The sequence below is a fragment of the Platalea leucorodia genome, assembly GCF_965183815.1.
Source record: "Platalea leucorodia genome assembly, chromosome: 1".
Taxonomy (NCBI): domain Eukaryota; kingdom Metazoa; phylum Chordata; class Aves; order Pelecaniformes; family Threskiornithidae; genus Platalea; species Platalea leucorodia.
In genome coordinates this window covers 20287606-20314457 of record NC_138823.1, presented here as the reverse complement: position 1 = coordinate 20314457, position 26852 = coordinate 20287606, and the positions used below count along the sequence as shown (strand labels likewise).

Here is a 26852-nt window from a genome sequence, read left to right as displayed (position 1 = left end):
AGGAGCAAAGTGGGAAAAAGGTACACGGTTGGAATAAGGTGAAGGTCATTAATTTTTCCTCTCAACCTTAAATGCAAAACTGTATGCAGACATAGCGTCTGTTCCTTTCCAATATTCACATTCGCTTCACCGATCAGTCACTATACTTCACAAAACCCTAAACAGGATCTTGGATTTTATGGCTTAGAGAGGTGCTATGATATATTCTGCAGTGCAAAGGTGCTAAGGAAACCCAGTGAAGTGTGAAACACTGGCTGAAAAAAAAACAAGAATCCAGAAACTTACAAAACCTTGTATTGTTCGACTATTGTAATTTGAAGGGGTTTTTTTGCTTCATGTATCTTAAGAACTTCAGATTTCAAAATAAAAGCTTTAAATCATACCCAGGTCATTAGCCAGACCTTTTGAAAGACTTTTTCCCCCTGAAACAAAAAGCTCTACTCCAGAAAGTTTCCAAGACTGGGCAAGATTAAAAGTGAGATTTAGAACAGGAAAAATTCTGAAGCATGAGCACACAGGTCTCCCCAGATTATTCTGCATGTAGATTGTTAAGTTTCATAAAAGATGTAGGCTACACATTCCTTCACTCTACCAAGCTTCTTCTGTGACAAACAAACAAAACCAAGGAAGTGCAGAAAAAGATTTTGGTTTGGCCAAATGTTCAGTGATGATCCATTTGTTTGTACCAACTGCTTTTAATTTTTTTTAAATGTGACATTTGCAATAGATAATAAATAACTGTAATTGCCCACTTCCAAACTCAAACAGCTCTGAGATCAATAGCACCCTTCAGTACAAACAAATCTAACAGAATTGACATTTTAAATTCTGCAAACTGTGATCCAAAATGCTTCAGAACACCATTATGTGAAAAAGCCTCTATATAACATAATTAAATATGTAACTATTTAAGTTAGAGAGATGCACAGACTGTTAAAATAGCCAATTTTATTCAAATAATGTTAGATGGAACACATAATTACCTTTTCTCAAAAAAGTTACTATTTATGTGCTTTTTAGTCAAATTAAAACTGATTTTCCCCCCTCTGCAGAAGTATTTCAATAGAAGCCAGAGTCCTGAGTAGCCCAGTTAGGTGCCTAAAAAATAAATAAATAAGGATTAGTAGAAAAGAAATTACTGTATTATCTGTTGGTTACTGAAATTTATGAGAAATGATTAAAAAAAATTTATAATACTGAGATACGGCTATGAAGTGGGTATATTGTTAATTAGTGAAGGATACCCTATAAGTTTAAAGCAAGTGTTGATATAGCAGCAACACATGCTGTAATGACGTTGTACAGCATGAGTCCCCCAAGCCAGTAGTTTCAAAAATGAAGAGTTCTATAAGATTCCAAATAAATGTAAAAATAATTTGGCAGCTATATTTTTTTTTAAAGAAAATAATATCAAATAAGTTTCATGCGACTTCCCTTTAATGGAATAAACTAATGCACCACTGCTCATCCAACTTTCATCGATATTTCAGCCAAGAAGTGAGGAAGCCCAATAAAACTTTTAATATTTTATAAGTTCTTTTAATGTGTGGTTTGGTGAGTTTTTTGGTTTTTTTAAGTATGTACGGCTGGGTCCTTAGTGGGCCTCAGAGTCATCCACCTTACACTGTTGTTCTCCCTCACAAAGCTTCCTGTATTGTAAGGTGGACAGAGGCAAAACCAGATGATCTTTCCAACTTCTTTATTTTCACAGGTTTTACTTAAATCTATGGCTGACCTAATTATATTCTCTCGTACTACATGAAACGGCTTTAACAGTTAGGGTTTTGCACAACTCCTCCTTCATGTTTCCGTCTTAAGCATCATTCATTCTCTCAATACTATATATAAACCTACAGATACTTTTCAAGTACGACCGACTTGAAAAAAGTAATACAACTACTTTAATAAATGTCACCCTTCAAAATCAGCCCTTTTCAGGTGGTGAAGGAGACCATTTGAAGGAATTAAGAGAATCAAATGATGACAGAAACACACCTAGTTACACAACAACAAAAAAAAAAAAGGAATACCTAGTGATGAGGAGAGAGGTGAGAAGAAAACAAGAATCACTGTCTAATGCTCAGCATAAGAAAATAAAACCTTTTCAAATTTAATTCCTAATGTGAGAACTAGAAGTTGGTACATCTGATGAATTAAGGAACAGGTTAAGAATTATACTTAAATATATCTCTCAAAAAAGATAGCAGAAATTCAGAAAAATGTAACTTATACCAACCTCAGATCTACCACTCTGATTCAATTTCTTCTCAATGTTCATAGCCAACACTTGGCTACGAAAAGACAGGCTTTTGGTCTTTTCAATCACTTGTTGATAAGGTGAGACTGCATTGTTGCCCATGACCACATGGCCCTAAAACACAGGAGAGATACAGCAAATCACTCAGAATGCATATACCTTTAATGCTTTGCTTTCAGAGCTTTCGCAAATCACCTTACACACAGGATCAAAACAGAATAAATGAAGCCCACTACACTTCATGGGCAGACAAAAAAAACCAACACAGCAGAAATTTAAATTCTCTGTTCCTCAATAAGGTACAAGAAATGTAATGAAAAATTCTACAAATTCACTTGGATCCATCTACACAGTCTTACCAGCTTTGAATCCAACTTGGCATCTAATCGTGCATTTCGAATTAGATTGACAATCCATCTTTCCGCTTCTTCAGGAGTCATATTTAGTTTATCTGCCAACATACTAAAAGATAATAGACTTATCAAAAGGTGAAATAGAATCCCCCTGATGTTGGTAAACACGACTAGGGACTATGGAATACAAGTTAAACCAACACAAAATTTGGCACAGCCCAAAACTTACATTCAATAATACCACAAATCCGGGAAGCATGCTTTCATTTGACTGCAATGACTTTAAAGTTTACACACATGCACTCCTGCACATCTCCCACCCCACTGCTTTACACTGGGACATTGTGAATAAGGAATTCACATCCTGAAAGTATATACTTACTCGTTCTGAACTACATCATCCATTTAAATCTTGACCTGAACAATTTTTATATATTCCTATTAAATCTTGCCTACGTGAACATTCTTTGTAAAATTGTCAATTAAGTAATCTTACCACAACATAAACAGCAACCATCATTAGAAAGAGAACAACTGAATTGCTTTTATTCTTATTTAAATCCAGCCAGCAGTCACAAAAGTTTAGGCTAATTAGTCCAGGAAAGTGTCTCTTAGTAGCTCATTTAGCAACAGACTTCACCTGAAGTTTCAGGAACAAGAGCCATGAGACAGTTTGGTATAGAAGATGTGGCAGATACACTATGCTCGAACTTCTTGCAGTTTCAAGGAGGAATGTTGGGGAAGGACAGAGAAAGGAAAATTCTTAATGAAACAAGCACTCTTGTCCAGATTCCTTCTAATGGTGTTTCCCGTGGCTTTCCAGCCAACTCCTTTAGCTTCCTGCTGGCAGTTGGCTCATACAGGACATTTGTAACGCTCATTCTTCCATCAGCTTTGAGACTAAGGTAACAAACATGAGGTAAGGGCTACAGACATGACCAAAAAGCCAGCTAGCTACGCTGAGTTGCACAAGAGGTCAATTTCTCACCATTTTACAGGATCTTGCTTAAACATGTTTTTCTCCACCTGAAAGAGTCACTTCCCTCTTGACAATTATTAGTGTCAAGTGAATACTTCATAATATATCAATTATTAGCTCGTCTATCTAGCTAGACTATCTATATAGTCTTCTCTCCTATATGTTCTTGATCTCTCACCCTTCTCCCAACTATAAAAGTAAATTCCATTTTTGTCACAGACAAACATGAAGTGAGGTAAATAGAAAAAAACTAACTTAAAATACTGGACTTACACTGAACTGACTCCAGTGAAACAAACAACAGGCAACAAAGTATCTCGAGTGTTGCAAAGCAAGGGAAAGTAAAATCCAACCACAGTTCCTACTGTTCCATGAGAGTTAAGGCAGACAAGAATAGAAGACAGATGTAAATTTTTGTGGAATTATCGTTCATCTAGGTAGAATAAGACAGATATTTCAAGAGGAAGAAGCTACGAATTGATTTACTACCTTTGAATCAGTGATGCTAAGCACCTGACTTGAAACTAAAGAAATCTGGAACTGAAAGAACATAGGGTGGGGCATGTGTGTTAGGGGAGTTCTCATATTTCTCTTTTAGAAGCATCAATAGAATTCAGATAAAATAACTCCTCCGCCAGATGATCACAAGAATGGTTACTGCCACTACACTGGGGATTAAGCAACCTACCTTTGGGATTGAAGTGTAGAGCCTCCATCCTTGGAGACCGTCAAGCACCAACTAGACAAGACCTTAAGTAGCATAATGGAACATTGCAGTGGGTCCTGCTCAGAGCTGTAACTGGGTGCACAGGATTAAACCCAATGACTTCCAGAAGTCCCTTCCAACCTACAGCACCTATATTTTACTTTTTCCTTAACCTGAAGTCCCTGCGTACTTGGAGGGGAAGAGGGCACAGGCTTCTAACAGTTGGACTGGATAATCTTAAACAACACCTTTGATGCATAAGATGACCTTATTCCACCACTTGTGGCAACTGGATTCCATTTTAGGGTCTCCTTGCAGGCTACACTGAAGCAGCCAGCACCACCCAAAGCGCCTGGATGTGTAACATGGAGGAAGTACTTGCCTGGTAAAGCAACACATACAGCCAAAAAACATTCTCCATCCTTCCAGAGCAAATGCGCTGAAGATCTATCCCGATTACAACTATCTAACAAACAACGCTATTCTCCTACCGCATTGTTAAAATAGGTATCTAATACTCTCAAGAGATAGAAACTACAGCTTAGCCCCACACATGGTTACCAGTTCAAGTAGTAGTGACACATTCAGATTTACAAATGCATAATAAACACTGTTAATACTAAGGAATGGAAGCAAGAGAAGTTGTATTCTACACTACCATTTTTTATAAAGATCCCCACTATAATCCAATAAAAATTAGTGAATTATAATAAAACAATTTTACTAATATTTAAAGAATACTGCCTATCATTTCAAGTTACAGGTGATTTCAAAGGGTAGTTTCCCAACAGTAGTTTTAAAAATAGTTCTTCAGATTATTTCTGTCCTTCTGGTTTATAAGGAGATTCACTTATTTGGGTCATGCTGGGGCAAGTGTTATTTAAGTTCTCCTTTGCTTAAAAGGCAAGTTTACTGAATTCCACACCTTCATATATAAACAAGCCTATCTTGTACTGCACACAGAAGAAAAATATGTATAGAAAAGAAGAATGAAGCCTATTCAGGTCTTCAATTAAATACAGGCATATCAAACTAACCAAAACACATTCTGAATTAATTTCATCTATTACTCCCTATTAAACATGATATTTTAAACAGTAAACTAACTGCAGGATGACTTGGGATGTGTAATTTTAAGTTACAACTGATAAAGCAACTACGTCCTTTGGAGAAGTGTCAGCTGCCTAACAGATGTAAGCAGTTAAAAAAACACATTAAACGAGCCATCTATTTTCCATTTAACATAAGGAATAGCAGATTTCCCACTAATTGTTTTCAAATTTGTTCTCAATAGTTAAACAGTACTTATCAAGCACTGTGGTACAACCAACTAGTTTTCAACTCCAGGAATAGCAGTGGAAATCACTTGTGGACAAAGAAATGCAAGAACTGTGCCTCACTCAAACATTTAATTAAAAGCATTTTGACGGGCTCATTTCTTCAAAAACAAGTCTGAAATGCACTAAGAAATACTTACGCACCCCACTTAAGCCCAAATCTAATATTGTTACAGCTTGAGCAGAAATTTAAGGCTTATATTCATCATTGAAGACACAATAACCTACTGAAAAGAATCTCATTGCTGATGATTGATTCCACATGCAATTACCTGAAGTGATACATGGTAGGAATATCCACGTCAATCTGAAACACGTGTCTCAACTCACAGTCTATCACTTGTCTCAGAACACACCATAATGCTTATAAAATAAAGACACTGCTACCTATATTTATGAATCACTTACACATAACAAGGAGAACCAACTACAATATTTTCTATCATACTTGAGGTTGAAATACCACACATGGCACAAAAAATATGACCTGTATATAAGTAATAAACACTAAATAAATGACAACCACCTACCATAAACCTTGATTTGTTAAATAAAGCTTGCTATTTTTTCTGTAATGAACCACCTGATATGTTACCCATAGGTTATCATTATCTTTTGACAGAGACTTGACGCATACTTAAGATACATCCTCCAGACTCTCTGCTCATTGATTGGAGCCAGATCAGAGAAGCAGATTTCTTAGAAAGACACCTAGTCTTTAGTTAAAAAAGCTTAAACATCTAGTTTCATTGAAAACTTTTGCTTGAATATTTGCAGTATTCACAGTACTAAAAATCTTTTATAGCAAACAGCAAGGCACTATTTGGTTCTCTGTTCGCCAGAAACTCATCCCTAAGAGAACTTTATTTACATTTTTCTTCCAAATACTTACTCAAAACCCCTTTATCCCTAAGTTTGCAGTACTCTGCCTAAAGTGATTTTAGATAAAGTGTTAGCCCCCTTACAAAAATGAACATAAAGCATGGAAAAGTTTTGTTCACAGCATCTAGTTCAGTTTACTATTATGACTATGCTTAAAACACAATACACTACAGCTGATCAAAATGCTGAATTCACTGTTTGCCTTTTACATTGAAGTCATTGACTATTTCAAGCTGATACAAAGGATAAATATTTTCCAAATGCGTTGAAGAAAATTGTGTCCAGTGAACAAAGATTAAAAGTAATAAGAATCTTTGTCCTTTCTCTAACTATACATATCCGTGAAAAAAAAAAGTAATCCTTTCAATAAGCTTGCAAAACTACAACAATTTTCTCTCAAGTCCTTTTCTTTTGAAATCAAGGAGCATTAAATCGCTTCCTCAGAGGACCAGATGCACACATTTGCTCTGGATGCAAGCTGGTAACAAGACTCCATTGAACTTGATCGATTTAACAGCCTTGGTTTCTGCTGTCTCAAGGATCTCCACACTGTTCTCCACCATTGAGATTTTTACAGCATTCAGTTTTTCACTTCACTTTTTTCCTTTTTAATTTAAGGGATGTGGAAATGTGGGGAATGGGGGCAAAGGCCAAGGCCAAGTGGAAAGGGATCTCAAGCATGCATAACAACATCTTCCTGCTTAGTTTTTACAATAGAGGCATCGGAGCTGATCCGTTTGAAAAGTCTGCTTTTACAAAATTAATTTGAGTAAACAACAGACATCCTTGCTAATAAGAACATCATTTTCTTACAGGCGATCACTCACTTTGTGCCACAGGGAATAATATCTATTGTTTTCTATTTAATTAATTAAAAAAGCAATACAATTCTAATGATTTCAAAAGAACACACCTATAAGACACATATGAGTATCTCTATCTACCAAATATAAATAAGTTTAAGCAACTGCTGTATTTGCAATTTGTATTTACTTAATATTACCACTCTATAACAATGTGTGGAATTGAGCTCAAGTCAAGACACCTGGACTTCGGTGACACTGGGTATGAAACTTCCCCTTAAATCCAGCAGAAATCTAACTTGACACCATGAGAAAGTTTTAGCTTGAAAGCACAACTGGGGGGACTGGGGGTCATAGAAAGAGGTTGTTTTAAAGTTAACCACGAGAATTCAACTTTAAAATATGGTTGTTGTAATTTAAGTATATCACATTAGAGCTATAAAACTAGAAAGACAAGTATCCAATTAGATTTTTATTTTACCTGATGACTGAATATATTACTACTAAAGTTTACACTCTTTATCAAATTGTCATCCATGACTGACTTTTCTGAACTGCCATATTAAGAATTTATCTTACCCAATGCTGATGCATTGATGGATGCGACAAAAAGTTTCAAATATAAAGAGCCGGGCATTCTCAATGAAGTCCTCAAGACATGCCACTAAGAAGAAATCATTCACAAGCACCTGCAAATGTAAGGAGAAATGAAACACTGAGAACAAACATGGAAGTAGTAATCTACTGGTAGACACCATCAATAAGTAAGATCAGTGAACAGTTCATCTAAAAACAGTTCTTGGTATATTCCAAGATGTAGAGAAAATGCTACAGATTTAGTAGAAATTGACATTGTTCTGCATGCTTGCTAAATTAAAATCGCATGCTAACATGATCACCGAGGTATAACTCAAGAAGAAAACAAGGTCTACTGCTGTCATAATTCTACTGAAGATCCCTCCAACACATGAAATTTAACTCCCCTCTCATATCGTAGGATTCTTCTCTCACTCTGCAATTTGATCAGCATTCTCCTTACCATGCAAACCAGCTTACTTAGTAGTGCAAGCGTGCCTATAAAGTTCAGATTACAGGACCACCACGCAGTGAAGATGATTATAAGCCTGCTGGTTTACCCAATTAGGTGACTAATACTAATGAAAGGAAAGCCAAACCAGAAGCTATGAGAACTAGTACTAATGTTCAGCTATTAGAAATACTAACTTTTACACTAGTCAACCCAAGTGTTAGGTATCTTCAACTGTTCATAGTTGACTAAGAATTTTCCAAGAATATGTATTTAACTATCCTAATGTTATTTCACATTACTTTTCACCACTACAATTTGAGGATGCAGTATCTTTCAGAAGAAAAGGCAAATCCAAGCTTTTCTTCAAGCACTTCTCAAACACTAATGGAAAAGCTGAAGCTCAGCCAAGTGCATGATTACCTATTCACTTCTTGTTCTAGAATTTCTTAAATATCATTTTAAAGCTATATCCCTACCAGTAAGTCTTGTTTAAGTGTTACAAAATAAGTTCTCAAAAAAAACCACCCCCCACACCCATGAATTAAAGCTCATCAGAAAACATTGGCAATGGAATCAAACACCACTTCAAACAAATTAGCTGGTCATTGTGAATTTCAAAGTTCTTTACTTAAAAGAAGAAAAGTCTTATAAATGTTATAAGCCTTACTGTTTCACACTCTCTCAGCTTCTTCTGTGCACCATCGAAATCGAAATTAACATACAAGCATTCCACAAACTCTGTGATAGGGTCCCTGTATGTGTAGGACTCCTGTCAAAAAAGTTAGGAACAATATTAGAAATCAAGGCCACAAGGTCACTCGAGTATTCCTTATATTCTTCAAACAATATTTAATACTGGAAACAAGTCCATACATCACCTTAAAAATATATATATATATATAACAAACTTCCCAATTCCTCTTATAAAAGCTGCATAAGTGCTCTTTTTTCCCCCCACTAGTCTGCTTACACAACCAGCAGTGTAGTTTCGTCTTCAGCATTTAGTGCTGCAATCTTTGGGTTAGAAAAATGTCAGACACTAGAGCTGGTTCTCTATCAAACCTCCAAATTTCTTAAAATGTGGTAGAACAGGTAGTCTTCCTAAATTCTGATTTCAAAGACTAGTCCAACACCAAATCCTTCATACTTCAAAAGTGAATGATCATTCGATTTATATGAACATAACTAACAAATAATGTTACTTTCTATATACAAAAGTACTTGAATTTATTTCGTCATTACAGGAATTACCCAACTTTCTCAACTACAAGGCAGGAACAACACTAGATCTATATCTGTGTAAATTAAGACATAATTAAACATCCTCTGATATGTCTCTAATACACATTTTAAGACAGCTTAACTCCATATCTGTCCATATCTGCTTTCACATACAATAAGACCAGCAGATTAAGGGAATTACTAAGAGAGTTGGTTTTTTTCCCTGGATCAAAGTCATTTTCCTTCCTCAAAGAACTGCATTTACAGTCTCATTATTTAGGTTTAAAATTCAATTTTACAGGTAAATGTTTTTTACATCCAAATTGTACTTGTTAACCACGTAATTAACATCCGCTATGTAACAGTCTTGGATTGATCACTTTCTGAACTTAATATAGATGAACAACAAACTGCTTACTTATCAGTTCAATACTTGCAAAGGTATTGCAAGTATTAGCAATCTCTTAATTGGCAGTAGAGCAATCAGCCTACCATATGACATTTCACAAACCACTTCATTCAATGCCTTCTTTTTCCTATGTAGACAAGTCGCTAGTTATCCCGTCTGATCTGCTTTCAAATCTATAAAACCTCTACCACTTCATGATTTAATATAAAGACCCATACAGAGTAGAAGCACACTATGAAATAAATCTCTTATCGGGTATTTCAAAACCAAAGCCAGAGTTGGTATTTTCAAAAGGAACACCCTAGCGATCCTTTTTTTATGAATAACAATTGTACATGACAAAACAAAAGCAAAAATATGTAAAATGTTACTTCACTTCAAATATTAAAGTTCACATTACATGAGAAGTTCAATGCTAAAATCAGGTTTTTGTTTAAGGTAAAAGATGAGTCTTAACACTTCAACTACTTTATAGGTTCTTATGCTACCTCTTTTGTGAACACTGACGCTTAAAATCAGACTGAGATATGCTTAAAATTTGATCTTTGCATTGGTTGCTCTTTGTATAGGTAATTACATCAATGCTTGAAGTGGATATAATTGATTGCTAGCCTGTAATAACTGCCCTGTCACACATATATCAGTTTATTATTCACAATGTACGTTGTTAGCATTAAAAGTGTTTGAAGCATGATAGCTTGTATGCAAGTTGCATGCTAATTTCAGATAAAAATCTTTGCCATAACCCCCTTGATTGCTATCAAGCACAATTCTTTTATTGCTTTTGTCCATGTCTACATCCTCAAATAACTGTGGCAACAGAAGCATTTTCAAGAAAATGCACATGAACGCAAAACAGTGCACGCAGTTCAGTGGTTTTGAAATGCAAACAAGATCCCTTATTCATAGCAATCCCTCATAGGGATGGCTGAAAAAGAAGAATCAGATCCAAAGCCATTTCACATATCTCACTGAATTCTCTGCATTTAATCATACAGAAAACAAAAGCAAAATTGAGTGCATATTCTATTTTACTCATTGCTTGTGGACATGAAAGCAGGAAAAAAGTTATTCTGTCCTCCCACTGATTGACATGCATTTCAGTCCACAGTGAAAAGTTACTTCAACGAGACAAAGCGAGTGCCAAAATATCTAAGCAGAAGTCCTAAACCAGGCTATTACAAGAAAGTTATTATGAAGTCTTGGTAAAAAAGGACAGAAAATATCAGATATATCAGTCCTTACCTGCTGAATAACCTTGACTAGATCTTTCAGCACTTGTCTACGTTTTCGAACATCCTTATTTGTTATGACTGCAGTAGTCAGATATCTGAGGATATGTGGGCACATTGTCTGAATTGCATTGAGATACCTAGAAAGAAAAAATACAGATAAACCTCAGATAATGCAATTTTGCATCAAAACAGTATTCATGATAAATAGCTTATGCACCTTTTATGCAATACAATACCAGGGCTTATGACTAACCATTTATGCAAATATTAAGGATGACTTATTTTTGTTAACCTTGTGATTATCTTTTCAGGATGGGGGAGAAGGGAGGGCAGCAAGGAGAAGAGAAGGCAGCAATGTGCTAGGGAGAGAAGAAAAGCGGCTAGCACTGCAAAGGAACAGTCCATATGCTAATTTCAGGTCAACACTGGCCTAAGCTGTCAGCTACACTGATTTCACAAGAGGGGTTTGCATGGGCACACAGAACCATAGGAAGTCCTTTTTCATATTGTCACCCAAATGTGCAACTTTCCTGTTCAATTGTCCCATAAATTAGCCTGTATTTACATGTGAGAAGTATAAATTACAATCAAAAAAACAAACCAACACATACACTATGAAACAAAAAGGAGGCAAAAAAGCCCACAAGTTACCAGTCTACTGGGATCATTATGCAAAAAAAATTCAACTGCTTTTCTTTAGTACTATTCTCCTATCCTAATATTCTCTTCCAACTAGGTACTAGGAGAGCAAAACTTGTAAAAAATGTGTTAAGCTGTTCTAGACTCCTAGATCTACATATAAGAAACCAGTCCTCTCACAAATGCCTATGATGTTTCAATTTTCATTTTTATTCTCAGATTTTCCTCAAGAACCCTTCTTAAATAAGTTTTGTAAAAATCAAAATAGAACAATACCTTCTCCTACAGTCCTAAAAGATGTGGTAGGAGTTGGTAATCTAGCAAAACCAGTTATTCTGTCCCCCTCGAGCACCAGAAAAATGAGCCAGTTCTTCCTACTTCACCATCCCTTCTCCTTCAAGGGGAAGTATAACCATGAAGAAAAACAGATTATACAGAAAAACTCAAAAAAAGGCTTGGAAAAAAAAATTATTCAAAGTGTTAATATCATTAGAACTTCTGAAACGGCTTCAGGCTTTGGGCTGAAAAGTGTTCTAACAACCTTGCATATTCACCATCTGCCTTCATTTTGATTTAAAGACCCCAACATAGCACAACACAACTTACTGTGGTTGATAGAGAAAAAGGTCAATGATATTGTCTCTCCCTTTAGGATGATTAAAAAACACAAACAAAGACCAGTGGATGAGCCATGTTCTTTGTTGAAGAGACTGCAGTGGAGAGCTGACAGACTAAAAGAAAACATAACATTGGTTTAAGTCAACTAAAACACAGAAACGTTGCATGAATACTAATGCATGGAAACCTGCAACTGTTCAAAACTTTGCGATTCTTCACTGGCTCCTCTTAGCTGTTACCACTCTCAGGTTGAGTTTGACCTCCAGCTTTTTAACCTGTCATCTGTTAAAGATAAATCTGCTGAAAGTTACAACCAAGATAAATTTTCCAGTATTATATTCCAAATTGTTTGCCAAAGTTTGTATTCTGTTATGGCAAGAGCATAGATTTTATGTTAGTATGGTGGTCTTTGGAGAAATAAGTTATTACTTCCCTTTTTAACCCTGAATTTTGTTTCTTGTATTCCCTCTTCAGATATGATCTGAGGAACTACTTGGCTTCTCTAGCTTTTCAGTTTTTCTTGCTTTCTAAAGCCTCACAAAAGCTTTTTTGCATACACTCTCAGACAATAATGAAACATCATAATCACTTTCAGCCAAGAAACAAGAATGTAACTGTCTTTAAACCAGCTGATAATGCACAAATAAGGATTCAGCTTTAAGTACCTGTATTAGTGCCAAATTTCGGCAGCACCTCAAACAGATTGCAAAGCAACATGCTGTGTGAGTTCACTCTCGACAAGTAATAATCACTCCAAAGAGCATGACAACTAACTACTATGATTCTATCCTAAAAAATCTCGGAGTCTAATGAATAAGTCAAATTTAATAGTCTATTATAACCATACAGGTTCATAAATATGAGAAAATTAGAGAAGAAAATGTTAACATTAATTATCTGCCACATTCTTTTTCTGAACGATGTGGGGAGGGAAGGGAACCAAAACACCAAACACCTTTTCAAGATTCTGATTTGGGAGAGTAAAACTCACACATTTCAGATATGGCCATTGAAGGCCCATGAGCAGAGAGGAAGACTGAGAGGTCCTTAATCACTTCAGTTGCTCTGAATTAGCACTGCAGCCCCACTCTTTCCCCTTTGTGTTCCTGGTGCTCATCTGAACTCAGGAGCTGGTGAGGAAGCTGAATGGGCTGAGAACTTTCCAAAAACAAGCTGTCTTGCATTTCCTGTCAAAAGTGTTATTTTCATCTGAGAAGAGTTTAATTACATGCATTTTATTCTTTACAGAAAATGAATAGTACAACTATCTGAAATTTAAGCAGCAATTTCACACCATGATACCTTGCCCTCAAACTCATCCTTGAGACTAGTTTTTTTGTTTATTGAAATACCTTAGAAGTTCTCAGCTACATTTTCCAATGTGATAAGAGGGAAGCAAGTAATTTGAAAACGGAAGCTTCACTATTTCTTCACAAGCAACTTTCTTAATAATAGTGGGAAAGTCAAAAGGATCTAGTAAAAAGGTGGTAAACAAGTCTCCTAAACAAGACTGCAAGCGATTTGTAATAAAACTTGAATACTAACACCTGTAACCTCTCACCTTACCAACATGACCAAGATTTTACTTACATTATTATCTATTGTCTCCTTTAGTCTTGTGAGATCTTCCATAGCTGCATCCCAGTTCTGCATCAGAATTTCAGATGCTAGTTTTCCCCACAGAGAACTCAAAGCATTTCTGTCTGTTGCTGGAACCTATTTTCAACAACAGCAACAAAGTTATACTCCTAGTATTTTCTTTTTTTTAATTATTATTAACTTTTAAAAATACTGCCAGAAAATATTTTTCTTATTTTTTTCTTTCATATCAAATTTGCATGTCCTATCTTTCCAAATGAAGTACTTTTTTAAAAACAACAGCTTAGGTACAGAATTAAAAACAGCAGTAAAGCTTCTGAAGTAGAAACTAGAAAATCCTGTCAAAGTAAGACAGAGCTCCATGGTGCTGCAGTTTAAGTTTAAAAAAAAAAAAAAAAAAAAAAGCTGAGCACCAGAAGACATACTGGTTCCAAATTTTTTACACCATAGAAAAATGCTTCTAAACTACTAAAACAAGGTTATTACAAAGCAGGCTGCTGAAGAATTTAGGACAGTAGGTAACAACCTTAAAAATGCTAGTACTCAAAGCTCTTTCTGCTAATGCCGTGCCAAAAAGCATACTTCTTACAGAAATGTCCAGTAAAACTTAAAACTGCAACTTTGCAGTAGTGAATCTATTTCCTGGAAGGGTAGTCCTAAGGTCAAGCTGTGTTAGTTTTATACAGGAATGAATTACACTAGGTCATTCACAGTGTCAAATTCTGTTCTCAGATCAGTTACAATAGTTCTTTCATAGGTTATGTTTCATCACACAGAACTTTAAACAAATCTTCTCCTATCAGAATCAGTAACAAAAGTCCTATACCAAGCCATTACCAGCACAAAAACAGTACTTCACTTTTAGTTATTTGACATAGAACATAATGCTAAGCCCAGAATTAAAGCACCGAGAATTAAGCACAGCTGCCCTCAAGCCTACATATGTAACTTTTATTTCCCCTCTCAGCACATGGAATGTACCTATAACAGTGAAAGTCAGCTTTATCATCAACATTTGGACTAAGAATCCAACTCAAACCTACTCTAAACCCTACTCTGATTAAAGATACATTTCCCAATTCTGCTTCTTTAATTAATCAATTACAGGAATTATTGTTATTTACTCCAGCAGTATTTCAGAAAGGATATTTTTAGATGGGACTAGAAATTAGAGAGCAAGAAACAAACCTCAACATATGAGCCACTACGTACTTTCAGCAATCACTCCACATATCTATGAGATACACAGTTTAGAAGTCATTATCTTCCAGACAACCAAGGTGCCAATTTAGCTCATACTTTTACTTTTTTTTTTAGGTTCACATGCACTGTGCTCATTCCAAATCAGGTAATTACAGTTAGCTATTCACAATAACTGCCTTTAGATACTACAGCTCTTCTAGCTACAGTATCTGCATTTTCAAGCAGTTACCTTAAATTTCCATTTGTTAGTAAAATGGCACATTCATTAACCACCAACAATAAATTTACTGTGTCGAGATTCTTACAAGACACTAAATATTCATTCTCAAAATTCACTCCCACCATTAACAAGTGATATGAATTACAACATGAAAAGAGTTGCTTCAGAGATGATGGATCTGGTTCTACAATTCTCATTTAAGCTGTTTACATTTCCTAGGCAGATGACTTATACTCTTAAATTCATCACAAAACTGAAGAGAAGACAGATGAAAGTTCAGATAAGAAACTGGCAGTTCACCATTACCGTCAATTAAGTTCAATCCACCTGCAATTTTTTCACTATTGTTGATTACATCTGTGCACAAAAACAAGTATTCATTTTTCTTTTTGTGGGTTTTTTGTTTGTTTTGTTTTTTTTTTTTTAATATATTTTTTCCAGGATACATTTACAGTGAGGAAAGAAGCATTCCATAATTAAATGTTACCATAAGACCTGCAAGTTCTGAATTCAGCATGAAAATAACAGAATTGCTGGATTAGTCAGTGATGATTATTAATAATAATTTTCAACTTTTCTTTGGTGTACAGTAATTGTCTCAAAAAGCTCAAAAGTATTATATTTTAAGAATCAATACGGACAACTTACTCATCTCAGTATTTCACTGAAAAAAAACAACAAACCCCAAAACAAAACCCCAAAACAAGAAACACCCAAAACTTACCAGAACCCTAAAGAAGTAGAGATATTCTGCAGCTCCTGAGTAATTACCACATTCATACTGGAATTTTGCGTATCTGTAGAGCGTATCTAGGTACTCCTGCCTAAACTGAAAAGGAATACAAAAGAAACTTTTCTTCACTAAGAAAAAAGAAACATGCTGTTATAAGCCAATTTTAATAGTTAAGTAACCTTTGAAGTCTTTAGGTTCTTTGAAAGACACTGTACACAGGAAAGACAATGGAAAACTACTATACTCTTAATCCATGTCACTGAATTAAAGATTATACCAATACTGGAAAAAAGGTGAAATTCTGTATTACAAAGTAAAGCACATCTTAGTTACAGGGATGCAGCTAACATTAAGTTCCAGCTTTATTTTTGTTTGTATAAAAATTAAAAGTTCAAAGGCACTCAAATAAAATACGTTAGCATTAGGAATTCTGCCTGTTAGCTACATTGACATAAGACAGGCTAAAATGCTAGTCCATGATTGCTCAAAGCTGTTGGTTGTGAGGGAAGTTGGGTGGAGATATTTAGAACTGAATTCAAACAGATATAAGAATTAAAACACTTACACCATGCTTCTCAGCTAAATAGTCAAAGAGCATCCGACCGTCCCTATAATAAAAAGATAAAAACCACTGTTTTTACAAAGCAAACTGATTGTCACCATGCAACACGCTACACAACACAACCTTTAGCTGTTAAACACCCAGAGTATAAATTTAAAGTGATACTCCTCCACCTGTTGTGCAAAAGCAACTGCAGAAATAGTAAGCCAACTATTCCTAAAGTGTCATGAAGTTTCAAAATCTTAAAATTATAATAATTTTAAATAAAGAATGCCACCTGCAATAATAACTAGCATTAAGAAAGGGTGGGAGGTTGTTTTAAATTTCATGGCATCCTTAGCTTCTAGCGTGAAAGTTAAATTCTGACTTAGAGCTCTTCCCACACTCATGTTCTAATTCCACAGCAGTTACTCTAGCCAAGCAGTTTGAATTTAACAGGAGACAGGAAAAAGAAATGGCAAAGACTAAAGTAAAATAGAATTAGAAAGCAAACTTATCACACTGTTAGCACTGGGACACAGTGGTTAGCAAGTATACCTCCACCACAGCAAATGCCTACAGAATGCAAAACTATAAAAAAGAGTGAAAAGAGTGAAATTTTAGCACAGCAGCTTTTCAATGCAATAAGGATTCCATTTAAACTCTACTGCAATCATCTGGCAAAAAGAACTACAGTTGAATTCATATACATAGTTGAATTCATATTCATATTTTCAATTTGGCACTTTCATTGTACGGACTGCGTTTCTACAATACAGAAAGAATTAATGGCATTTTTTTCTATTCTCCAGCCCCCCACACCCCTGGATATGTTTCTATACCTGTAGCTACCCTCTACTTCATCTCTTCTGTACATTCACGCTTCAATTAATCATGTGGTAAAGACAACTTGGACAATTCATGCAACATCATATTTGATAGAACATGTACCAAGATTTAACTGAAGAGGAGAGCATCAAGCTATAAATTCCTCTTGGGAAAAAGATGCAGTAAAAGTGTATGAAGGGGAAAGTGTCCTCATTTACTCTGAAATCAGCTGACTGCAAAGCAGTGAGTTTGTTTAATTAGAACTTATACTATAGATTCTACAGGGAAATGGCACATCGCTAAGGTAGTCAAGAATGACAATCCTCAGTAATACTTGTGGAAGCAGTGAAATAATCTCATGGGTTTCTTCCAGTGGAACATACTTCAAGGATGAGGAATACTGACTATTCCTCTATAATTTTAAAGTCAATGCCCTCCATCAGCTGCATAAAAAAAAGAAAGTGAAATGTTTTGGCTTATTCATGAAAGAACTTCCACTTGCAAATTCTCCTTTACACATCATCTTCTACCATTTCCCAGACTTTGATGTTCCAAACAGCACTGTCATGAATCAAAAGTTGTGATCTAAAGCCTTGATAATACACAGCTCTAAATTTGATACAGATTCCAAATCACCAGCAGAAATTCACAAAAGTCAAAGAATCAAAAGTTGCTTTCTACTATCAAAAGCACAGTACTCAGGTCTAGACAGACTGACACCTTTCAGTCCCATTCTACCCATTACTGTATAATCCCAACAATCTGGATTAGAACTTCTGTCGAGCCAATAACCAAAACCCGTATTTCTGCACAGTGAAGTTTCCACACAGTTTAAAAACAAAAGTTTTTTTTCTAATTACAAAAGTACCAGTTTAAAAAAAAAAAAAAAAACAACAAAAAAACCCACCAAAACCAACTTGCTGCATATAAGTAGTAGAGCTAGTATTTTATAGCATTAGGCAAGTTATGTTCCATGCATTTTTTGATCGCGTACCTTGCTTCCAAACAGGGTGTTTCTGATTTGGAATACATACTACTGACCAACTTCTGTGAATCAAAGGTAGTAACAGAATACATTTCCCAATCAATGCTAGTACTTAGAATTGCAACAAGGTAGTTTTTTTTTTTCTAGGCCAAATATTATTACAAGAACTGGCCAAAGGCAAAGCAAGAATTGAACAAGATCTCTATACATGGATCAGAAGTTCAACTAGATTTGAATAGAGCTGTGATAGTATCAGGAAGTCTTCTCTTTAAAATTAAGATAGTCCCAGTTAATAACTTCAAGGTAGTTAACGAATGGCAATTGGGCCTTTCGCTTTCAAAGCTATACTTCCAAAAGCTGTCCAGTGGCTCCTGGCTTTGCGTAACCACCCAAGTCATAAGCAAATGTAATTTCTTTTCTTAATATAATTATCTGACATATATATCCATGCTGAAATCAGATACAAAGGTGGCTTACTTATCCTAACAATGCTTTTTACAGCAGAAGCTTAAGTACATTCTGGTGATATTAGAAAATAGCAGCTTTTTCTGAAGTGCTGGAAAGCTAACAGATTTCATGATTCCTACTGACATCTTGTTTCATGTGCACATTGAGACCCAATACATTGCACCTCACCGTTTCTGCACTGACCAAGTTCTAAATTAGACTATAAAAAATTCTGAAAACAGCGTGCAGAGTGGAGAAAACATAGGCCAGAAGAGTTGATTAGGTTTCTCAGCAAGTTGGGCGAAGAGGGGAAAGGAAAAAAGGATGGTAATCTGCCCTTGAAACAAGGAGTAAATTCTAATCAAGGTCCTCCCCCTTCAGGGACCCATTTTCTTCAGGGGCGTTGTTCCCAAACAAAGGTACACTTCATGAAGAAGATTTCTGCAAACTAGAAAAAAAGAGTTTGCGCATTCAGTGTTTTTCTAAGAAAATTCCAGAAGCAATGTTACAGTCTTCCATATCAGTAGATGCATAAAGCTTGCCAACAATAAATCCAAGTACAGGCTTCACCTTCAAATTCAAGTCAAGTCATAGGTGCTCTACCTGATGTGGTATGCTCTATTTGAAATCTTAGGGCAGGGAAGGCTGATGAAGGGATCTAATTAATTTTCCAGAGTTGGTTAGACACATTTACAACAGTAATAATGCTTCCTATGGAAAGACAACAAGCGGTAAACGAATACCTACATACCCCTCTGCAGAAGTTGCACAGTTACTTCCTCAATGACTACAGTTGAACTCTTTCCTACAGGGCCTAATTCAGGCTTAACCATAAGAAAACTCTCACAGTCCTTAGACATAATGTGCAGACAAACTCATTCTACTTCAATTACTCCCATAAGCAAAGTGAAAAGAAATTGGGTATATCTTAAGAAGATTGTTATAAGCACTATCTTACACCAACAAGTTGGCCAGTTCAGGTGGTGGGGGAGGATAAGAGGGAAAGGACAGGACTCCTGAAAGAAATATGTCCTATGAGGCTGAAAGGATGCTTATCTACCAGGCCGCCCAGACTAAGAAAGACAGCACTCAATAATCCTCTGTGGAAGGCAGAAAAGGGAGAGAGGGCAGATGGTCTCCTAGAAAAGAGAACCTGAATTGTTTCAGCCCATATTTCCCCTCGAAAACCCCCAAACAACCCCCCTCAAAAAACAAACAAAAAAGCCCCCCCAACGTCCCCGAAACCAATCTTGGCTGCGATCTGACTGCACTGAATGGTGACTGTCACTTGCCCCGAGTTGATTCATGAACACTAAGAACAACAGAGATGCCTTATGCACAGCAGGTAAAAGCACTGAAAAGAGTAAACTGTGTCCAGCAATTCCACAAGCACTACTTAAATATTGGCTTTGCAGGCACTGCACAGAGAGCATTTCTATCATCAATACCTAAGGGGTACCAACAAGCTGTCCTGAGAAATTATGTTAGAAATTACCTAGTGGACTGCATTTGCCTTGTAGTCTCTGGATCCTCAAACATCTTGACAATAGGTTCAGTTTCAGCTTGAAGCTGCTTCAGCTGTGCAACAACAGTTGTTCTCTTCTCACGCAAAGCTAAACACACAAACAAAAAAGATTTTAATGTAACGCCTTAAGTTTTTACAGAAACCAACCTGTAATTACATGGTGCTGACAGCACATTTGAACATGTCTTCCCAATTCCTACCTCACTTGTTCTCTCAGTCAAGTTACAAAACCAGATGTATCTAACAATTCATTAACTTAATAAGAAGCTTCTAACATTTTGCTCCTTTCCTCTGGTGTGGAGTTCTAATCAAGCCACTAAAGAGTAGGTATAGCTGGCGCAGAGTCTGTATTGACAAAGTATCTTCAGGCTTCCACTAAGGGAGAAACAACCTTTTAAGTAAGTTTGCTGATTCCAAATAAACTTGGAAAAAAGTAAACACTGCTGTGATACCAACAAGATTGATTTTCCTCTAACTGACCAGGTTCTGAAAGCACATTTTTAGAATACTTAACTGAAAATTGACAAGAAGAATTTAGAGCAGCTCAACCTGCAAAATCATGATTTGGAGAACTATGCATGCTTAATTAGAATGTAAAACCTTTTATGAAAAATTGTTAGGAAATAGAACTAACAGCTTTAGCACGATTATTTTACACAGACCCAAACTTCCTCACCGAGTGCCACCAGTGCAATGAAATGAACACTTAAATAAAAAAAAAGAAACCCCAAACCTCAAGAAGAAACAGTAGCACCGAGACGGGCTATATGAGCCAAGAAACCTATGGGTTCAGAGAAGCCAAGACCAAATCCCAGGAGAGAACAGTATGCAGGAAACCACAAAACTGAGCCACACACCAGGACACTCAATGCCACAGTGAACCTATTAGACATTTCTTTTGTGCTTTGACTACATGTGTACTTGTATAGGTGGTCCAAAGTGGCTAACGCCGTAACAGTGACCCAACCTAAATCTAAGAATGACTTGCCTGACAGGAAGTGTTCCAATAAGGAGAAATTATCTCCAACTTCAGATGAATCTTGAGATTATAAAAGAGGAAAGGGAAACAGATGAAAGAAAAACCATTCATTGACTTACTAAGAGTACGAAAATGTTTTCCTGTGACATCTCCTGGCTGTGTAATTGTAAGTTGATCTCATGGAAGACAAGACAAAGGCAACCATAAATTGTGCAGGGGCATTTCTAAGTAAAATAGTGTAAGTGAACTTAGCTTTGAGTACTTAAAACAGTGAGGTCTTAACCAAAAAAAATCAGCATAAAATTCTAATGAAGCCAGTGATTCCACAAATTAAAAGAACCTGTCTGTACATACATTCTGATAAGCATTGATGCATAAAAATGACACATATCAGAAAGATCTCAGAGTAAGTTAAGACCTTTTCATAGAAAGCTATACAAGCAAGCACCCTGAACAACTGACTCTGTGTGAAAGTATTACCTCTGCTTATGTGAATTTTGTACTGTTGAATAAAAGCCACAAATCAAACAACAGTAAGACATCATATTAAAAAAATCCTGCCAAACTGAGGATATATACTCTTTTCAAACATCTCTAAGATTTTAAGAAAAACATTACAAGTGTGGAAATTGTTGCACTATAGGAAGGCAGGGCTCTCCCAGGGACCAAATGCATTCAACTTACTTGCTGTTATGACCTTATGAATTTATACACTTCACAACCTGCTTAAATAAGTGGCTGTAATCAGAATATTAAAGACATTAGACTAGTTACTTTGTAAAAGTGTGCCAGGCCTGCTGTATCTTGCGCTGTTTACTACTTTAGCATTTTACTACTTATTTACTCCTGATAACAGTAATACTATCTTCAACAGCTTAGAAAGGCTGGAGCAAGGAAAGAGAGAGGAAAACCTATTTAGCTTTGAGATTTTTACAGCCCTGAGATGGTCTGATTTTTTTAATCAGTAGAACAGATAAGTAACCTAAAGGTGAAGCTATGATTACAACTGTTTCTTAGATTGCAAAACTGAAAACCTCTGATTCTCATTATTTATTATAAGTCCCATGCATCATTGCATATACACCTATAAACAACATCTAATGCTATCATACCAAACATTTGATCAAAATGTTGAATCCAACCTCTGTAAGTCTATCAGTTCTCTTCATGTATTTCCAAAGAGGCTAACTGCCAACTCTGCAGTTTAAAGAGCCTGAAAAGAGTAAGACCCAGAGGCAGAAGAACAGTTGGATCTTGTACCTGATTATGCAAAAGCACCTGAGTCTCTTCCTCCTAAGCTGCAGGCGAGACAGACTAGTCCCGCTAGTTTAGAAAAAGGTGAGAAATTCCACAAAATGAAAAAAGATGGAGAAATAGGGAGAAAGTGTTCATTCAAAGACTAGGGTCAGGAAGGAAAACAAACACAAAAACAAACCACCAAAACAAAAAAAACAATCCAGAAAAAAGAAACAACAAGGTGGGGGAGGAAGGGGGGAACACACACACCACCAAAAAACCTATGAAGGACAGAAATTAGAGAAAGCAAGATATTCTAATTTTCTCCCCCTCCCCACACACTCCTCAGGAAGATAGAAATTTAAGAAGCAAACAGGAAAGTTTCCAAAAATTACAGAGAAGACACTAAGAGATTAAATTTCACATTCCTTATGACAATATTAATTATCATTGATTTTCTTCTGTCAACATATAAATTGCTGTTTCTCTAGAAGTGAGGAACACATGCATTTTCAAAAACATCTGTATCTCCTCAAAGTCTAAAAAAACAACCATGGACAGACAGATTAATGGAATTACTTACAATGGAAATCTAGCCTTAGTATACTGGATGCTTTAAAGAAAAAGCTTAGTGACCTCAAATCGTTGTGTGATAGTGTTTAATTTGACAGATGAAAAATAAGTGCAACTCTATTAGGCTATACCTTTAAAGTGCTAGAAATGACCAAATCAGCATTGAAATACTTCAGGCATCACTCAAAGACTAAGTTCCCGATAGACCAACAAATCCAAACTTCCCAGGATTAGAGGATTCTATTTGTTTCAATATTGCACATCTTTTCGTTAAGGCAAAAGTTCAACAGTATGCTAGTTTTTGAGTGCAACAAGAAAATTACCACTAGCTATTTATTATTTTAGACACGAAGGTTGTAAAACAAATTTTACTTCTAAACAAGCAGCTTACCATGTGGAATTTCATCGGAATAAAGATTTTTGTACACATCCATAGCAAAATCCACCATGTTCGTATCACTAAGAAGATCCAGTTTTCCTTGGAGTAGCTCCTTTTCATTATATATCTGAAATAGGAATTAACAGATTTTCTTAAATACTATTAAATAGTTTACAATTCATATTATGTAGTTACCTTTACAGTACAGCTTATGTATGGATTTTTGTCCAATTAAATAGTTTTAAACATCAAATCTCATACCTTTGCAAGATCTCACAGCTCTGTTATTTAGTGTGCTTACTATACAGCCTCTCTATATTTCCCGTCTTGGCAAAATACCAGCAATTTCCTCCTATTTATGTATGCAGGAACTTCAAAAACTAGTTAAAAGACAGATAACATTTTAGATTACTATTCCTTTAACAGCAATAGTAATTCCTATTACAATTCATGGGGAAAAAATACAACGTCAAAAATCTCTGAAAATTATATATATATAAAATATATATATATAAAAATATATATATAATATGTGTGTGTGTATAAGTATACATACATACATACATATATATATAAAAATAAAACCTTGGTCAGATTTTTCTTTCAAAAAGAATACTTTCCACAAAATAACATGCTGAACAGTGCAGACTAGTCAAATAATTTAAAGTAGATCTCAAAAGACAATCAAGATCAAACTTATAATTTAATGGTAGCACAGATTAATCCACAATATGTTGTTAGGTCTACAGCATAAGAGCAAATTTAGTTTAGCTTGTGTAATTGAATAGGTGTTCTTTTAAATATGTCAAATTGTTTTTTAAAGTTCCTACCCCATAATTTAGTCATGAGTTGTAAACTGCTGTTAGGTCTTCAAGATGTAGGTGGGGGCCTAAACTAGAGTATACCTCAATAATACATTTGCATGAGGGCTGTATTGCAATTCACCACACCACATATATGGACATCTCAGATACAGAACCTGCAAAAGTTTAATTTGGCTCTGAACAGCATGTTGTTCAAGATTAACACTACAATAATAACTCTGTTTAATTAACTTGAGCTGATTTACAAATGCCAAAATACTAAAAATGCCCCCAAGATGACAGACATTAAGCAAAGTCCACACGCTAGACATGAAAACTGGTTAGGTCAAGTTGTCTCAACATATGCATACTTAATTGGTTCATTTCTGAAACCTAAAATAGTATCTATTTTAAATTCAAAGCTTATGTAATTTTACACGTTTTGTTTCTATTTTAAAATGGATGAGCGCTTCAGATAATTTAGGTTGATGAAAGTTTAGTCTAAAGTATCTCCAGTATTACTGGGTTCTTCGTTATAATGTAACTAAAAATATATATAAAAAGACCAGCAAGGGACAGCACTAAAAGGGACTTACACTTGGCTGGAACATAAATGCGTGATGACAACGGTTTAAAATTAAAGCTGATCAGCAACGCTGCCTGCACGGATGCAGCCCCGCACCCCGCCCGCGCCCCCGCGGCCGAGGGGCAACGCGAGCGCCCAGGGCGGCGGCGCGGGGCTGCCTCCCCCACGCTGCCGGCAAGCGGGCAGGGAACGAACGGCGGCTGCGAGGGAGAGATTTTGCTTTTCCCTCCCCCGGATACGGGGAAGGGAAAGAAACTACGCCAAATCGGGGGAAGGGAAAAGAGCTCCCCTCTGCCTCGCAAGCCGGCGGCCCGGGGAGCTGCGCCGCGGGGGGAGCGGCTCCCCCAGGCCCGCTCTCGGCCCTGCGCGCCCCCCTCACGGGGAAGGCCCGCGCACCCCGCCGCTCCCCACGCGGCGCAGAAGCCCCGAGCTCCTCCCGCAGGAAGCGAGCGCCCCGCCGCCTCACGGGCCGGGCCCAGGCCGCGCAGCGCCGCAGGAAGGAGACGGCGACGGCCGCGGCGCGCCCAGGCCCACGAGAGGCGCCGGCAGCCGGTGGCACCGTCCGCCGCTTCTCCGCCTCCCCAGCTGCAGGGCCGGCTCCCCCGCCTCTGCGACAGCCACCTACCTCCTTGACGGAGAGGAACTCCAGCAGCGGGAAGACCAAGTGCCGGTCCAAGAAGTGCGCGATCTTGGTGGTCAGGTCGTACTCCGCCATCTTGGCGACGGGAAAGAACAGAGAGAGGCGGGGCCCGGCGGCGTGCGGGGAGGCGGCGGGCGGCCGCGGCTCCTATGGGCTGTGCGCCTGCGCGCCCCGCCCGGAGCCGGCCGGCGCCTGCGCGGTGGGCGGCTGGTGGCGGCGGTGGGAGGCGCTGGGCCGGGCCGGGGCCGCCTGGCAGAGGGAGGCGAACGGGGCTCCGGGAAGGAGCGTAAGGCTTTCGGTGTGGAGGGAATGGCCGAGCTGAATCCTGGACCGGTTTCCGCTCCTCTGCTTGAGGCGGCCGTAGGGCCCGGCCGGGTGCGCGGTGTGGGGGGGTGAGGCAGGGCCCTGCCTGCGCCCCCAGCCCCGCCGGCGCCTCGGGCTGGGGGACGGCGCTAGTACGGCGCTCAGAGACTGTGTGCCTCGTGTGGCGGGGTCAGCTTAATAGAGCTTCACTCCCGAAGCGGTGAATTTCTCCTAAAAACATTATAGAGTAGTTCTGAGGTGTGAGTCCAGCCCCACCACTTTGGGCTCGGCGTGGGAGCTTGATTTAATCTGGTAAAAATGAACTGGAAGGGGGCTTAAACTGGATTTGGCACGAAGTGAAATATTTGTCAAGTGTTCGTCCATTTTGGCCGTGGTTCTGAGCTCTTAGTGGTGAGGGCATGGCAGATGAGATGCAATAAGGAGGCTGGGGAGCTGGTGGGCAATGCCTCACACGGTGAAATCCAAGCAAGCGTGGAAATGTATTGTTGAGTTTAGCTACAGAAATGGGAATCACTAATATTGATGATAAATTGGTTATTTCTTGTAGCCAGAGTAAGGAAAATAGAAAGTTCACCATAATATTAACTCACCAGAGCATTGAAAGGTATGAAACGTACTTTTTGCTTTTATACTTAGTAAGTGTTTTTGCTGATTTTTGTCAGGACATAGAGTTGATTCTAGTGAGTCAGGCCTCTCTCTTCACATAAAGCATGACTCAGGCCTTTGTCACAAGGAAACTTTTCCTTCCCTGGGCAGAGGCATAAATCTTAGTCAGTCATGTA

At 37.4% G+C, this 26852-nt stretch overlaps 1 protein-coding gene across 1 annotated transcript; it reads right to left on the bottom strand.

The window, feature by feature from the left end:
* Positions 1-933: 933 nt before the first annotated feature.
* On the bottom strand, positions 934-25869 carry EIF3E (eukaryotic translation initiation factor 3 subunit E). The gene is made up of 13 exons (XM_082308423.1): positions 25732-25869; positions 23730-23844; positions 20521-20638; positions 16790-16832; positions 16216-16320; positions 14060-14185; positions 12458-12582; positions 11223-11349; positions 9015-9116; positions 7897-8006; positions 2617-2719; positions 2237-2371; positions 934-1098 (listed from the first exon to the last, which is right to left on the bottom strand). The coding sequence occupies exons 1-13, from the start codon at positions 25819-25821 to the stop codon at positions 1060-1062; spliced, it is 1338 nt and encodes a 445-aa protein (XP_082164549.1). The 5' UTR covers positions 25822-25869; the 3' UTR covers positions 934-1059.
* Between the last annotated feature and the right edge of the window lie 983 nt (positions 25870-26852).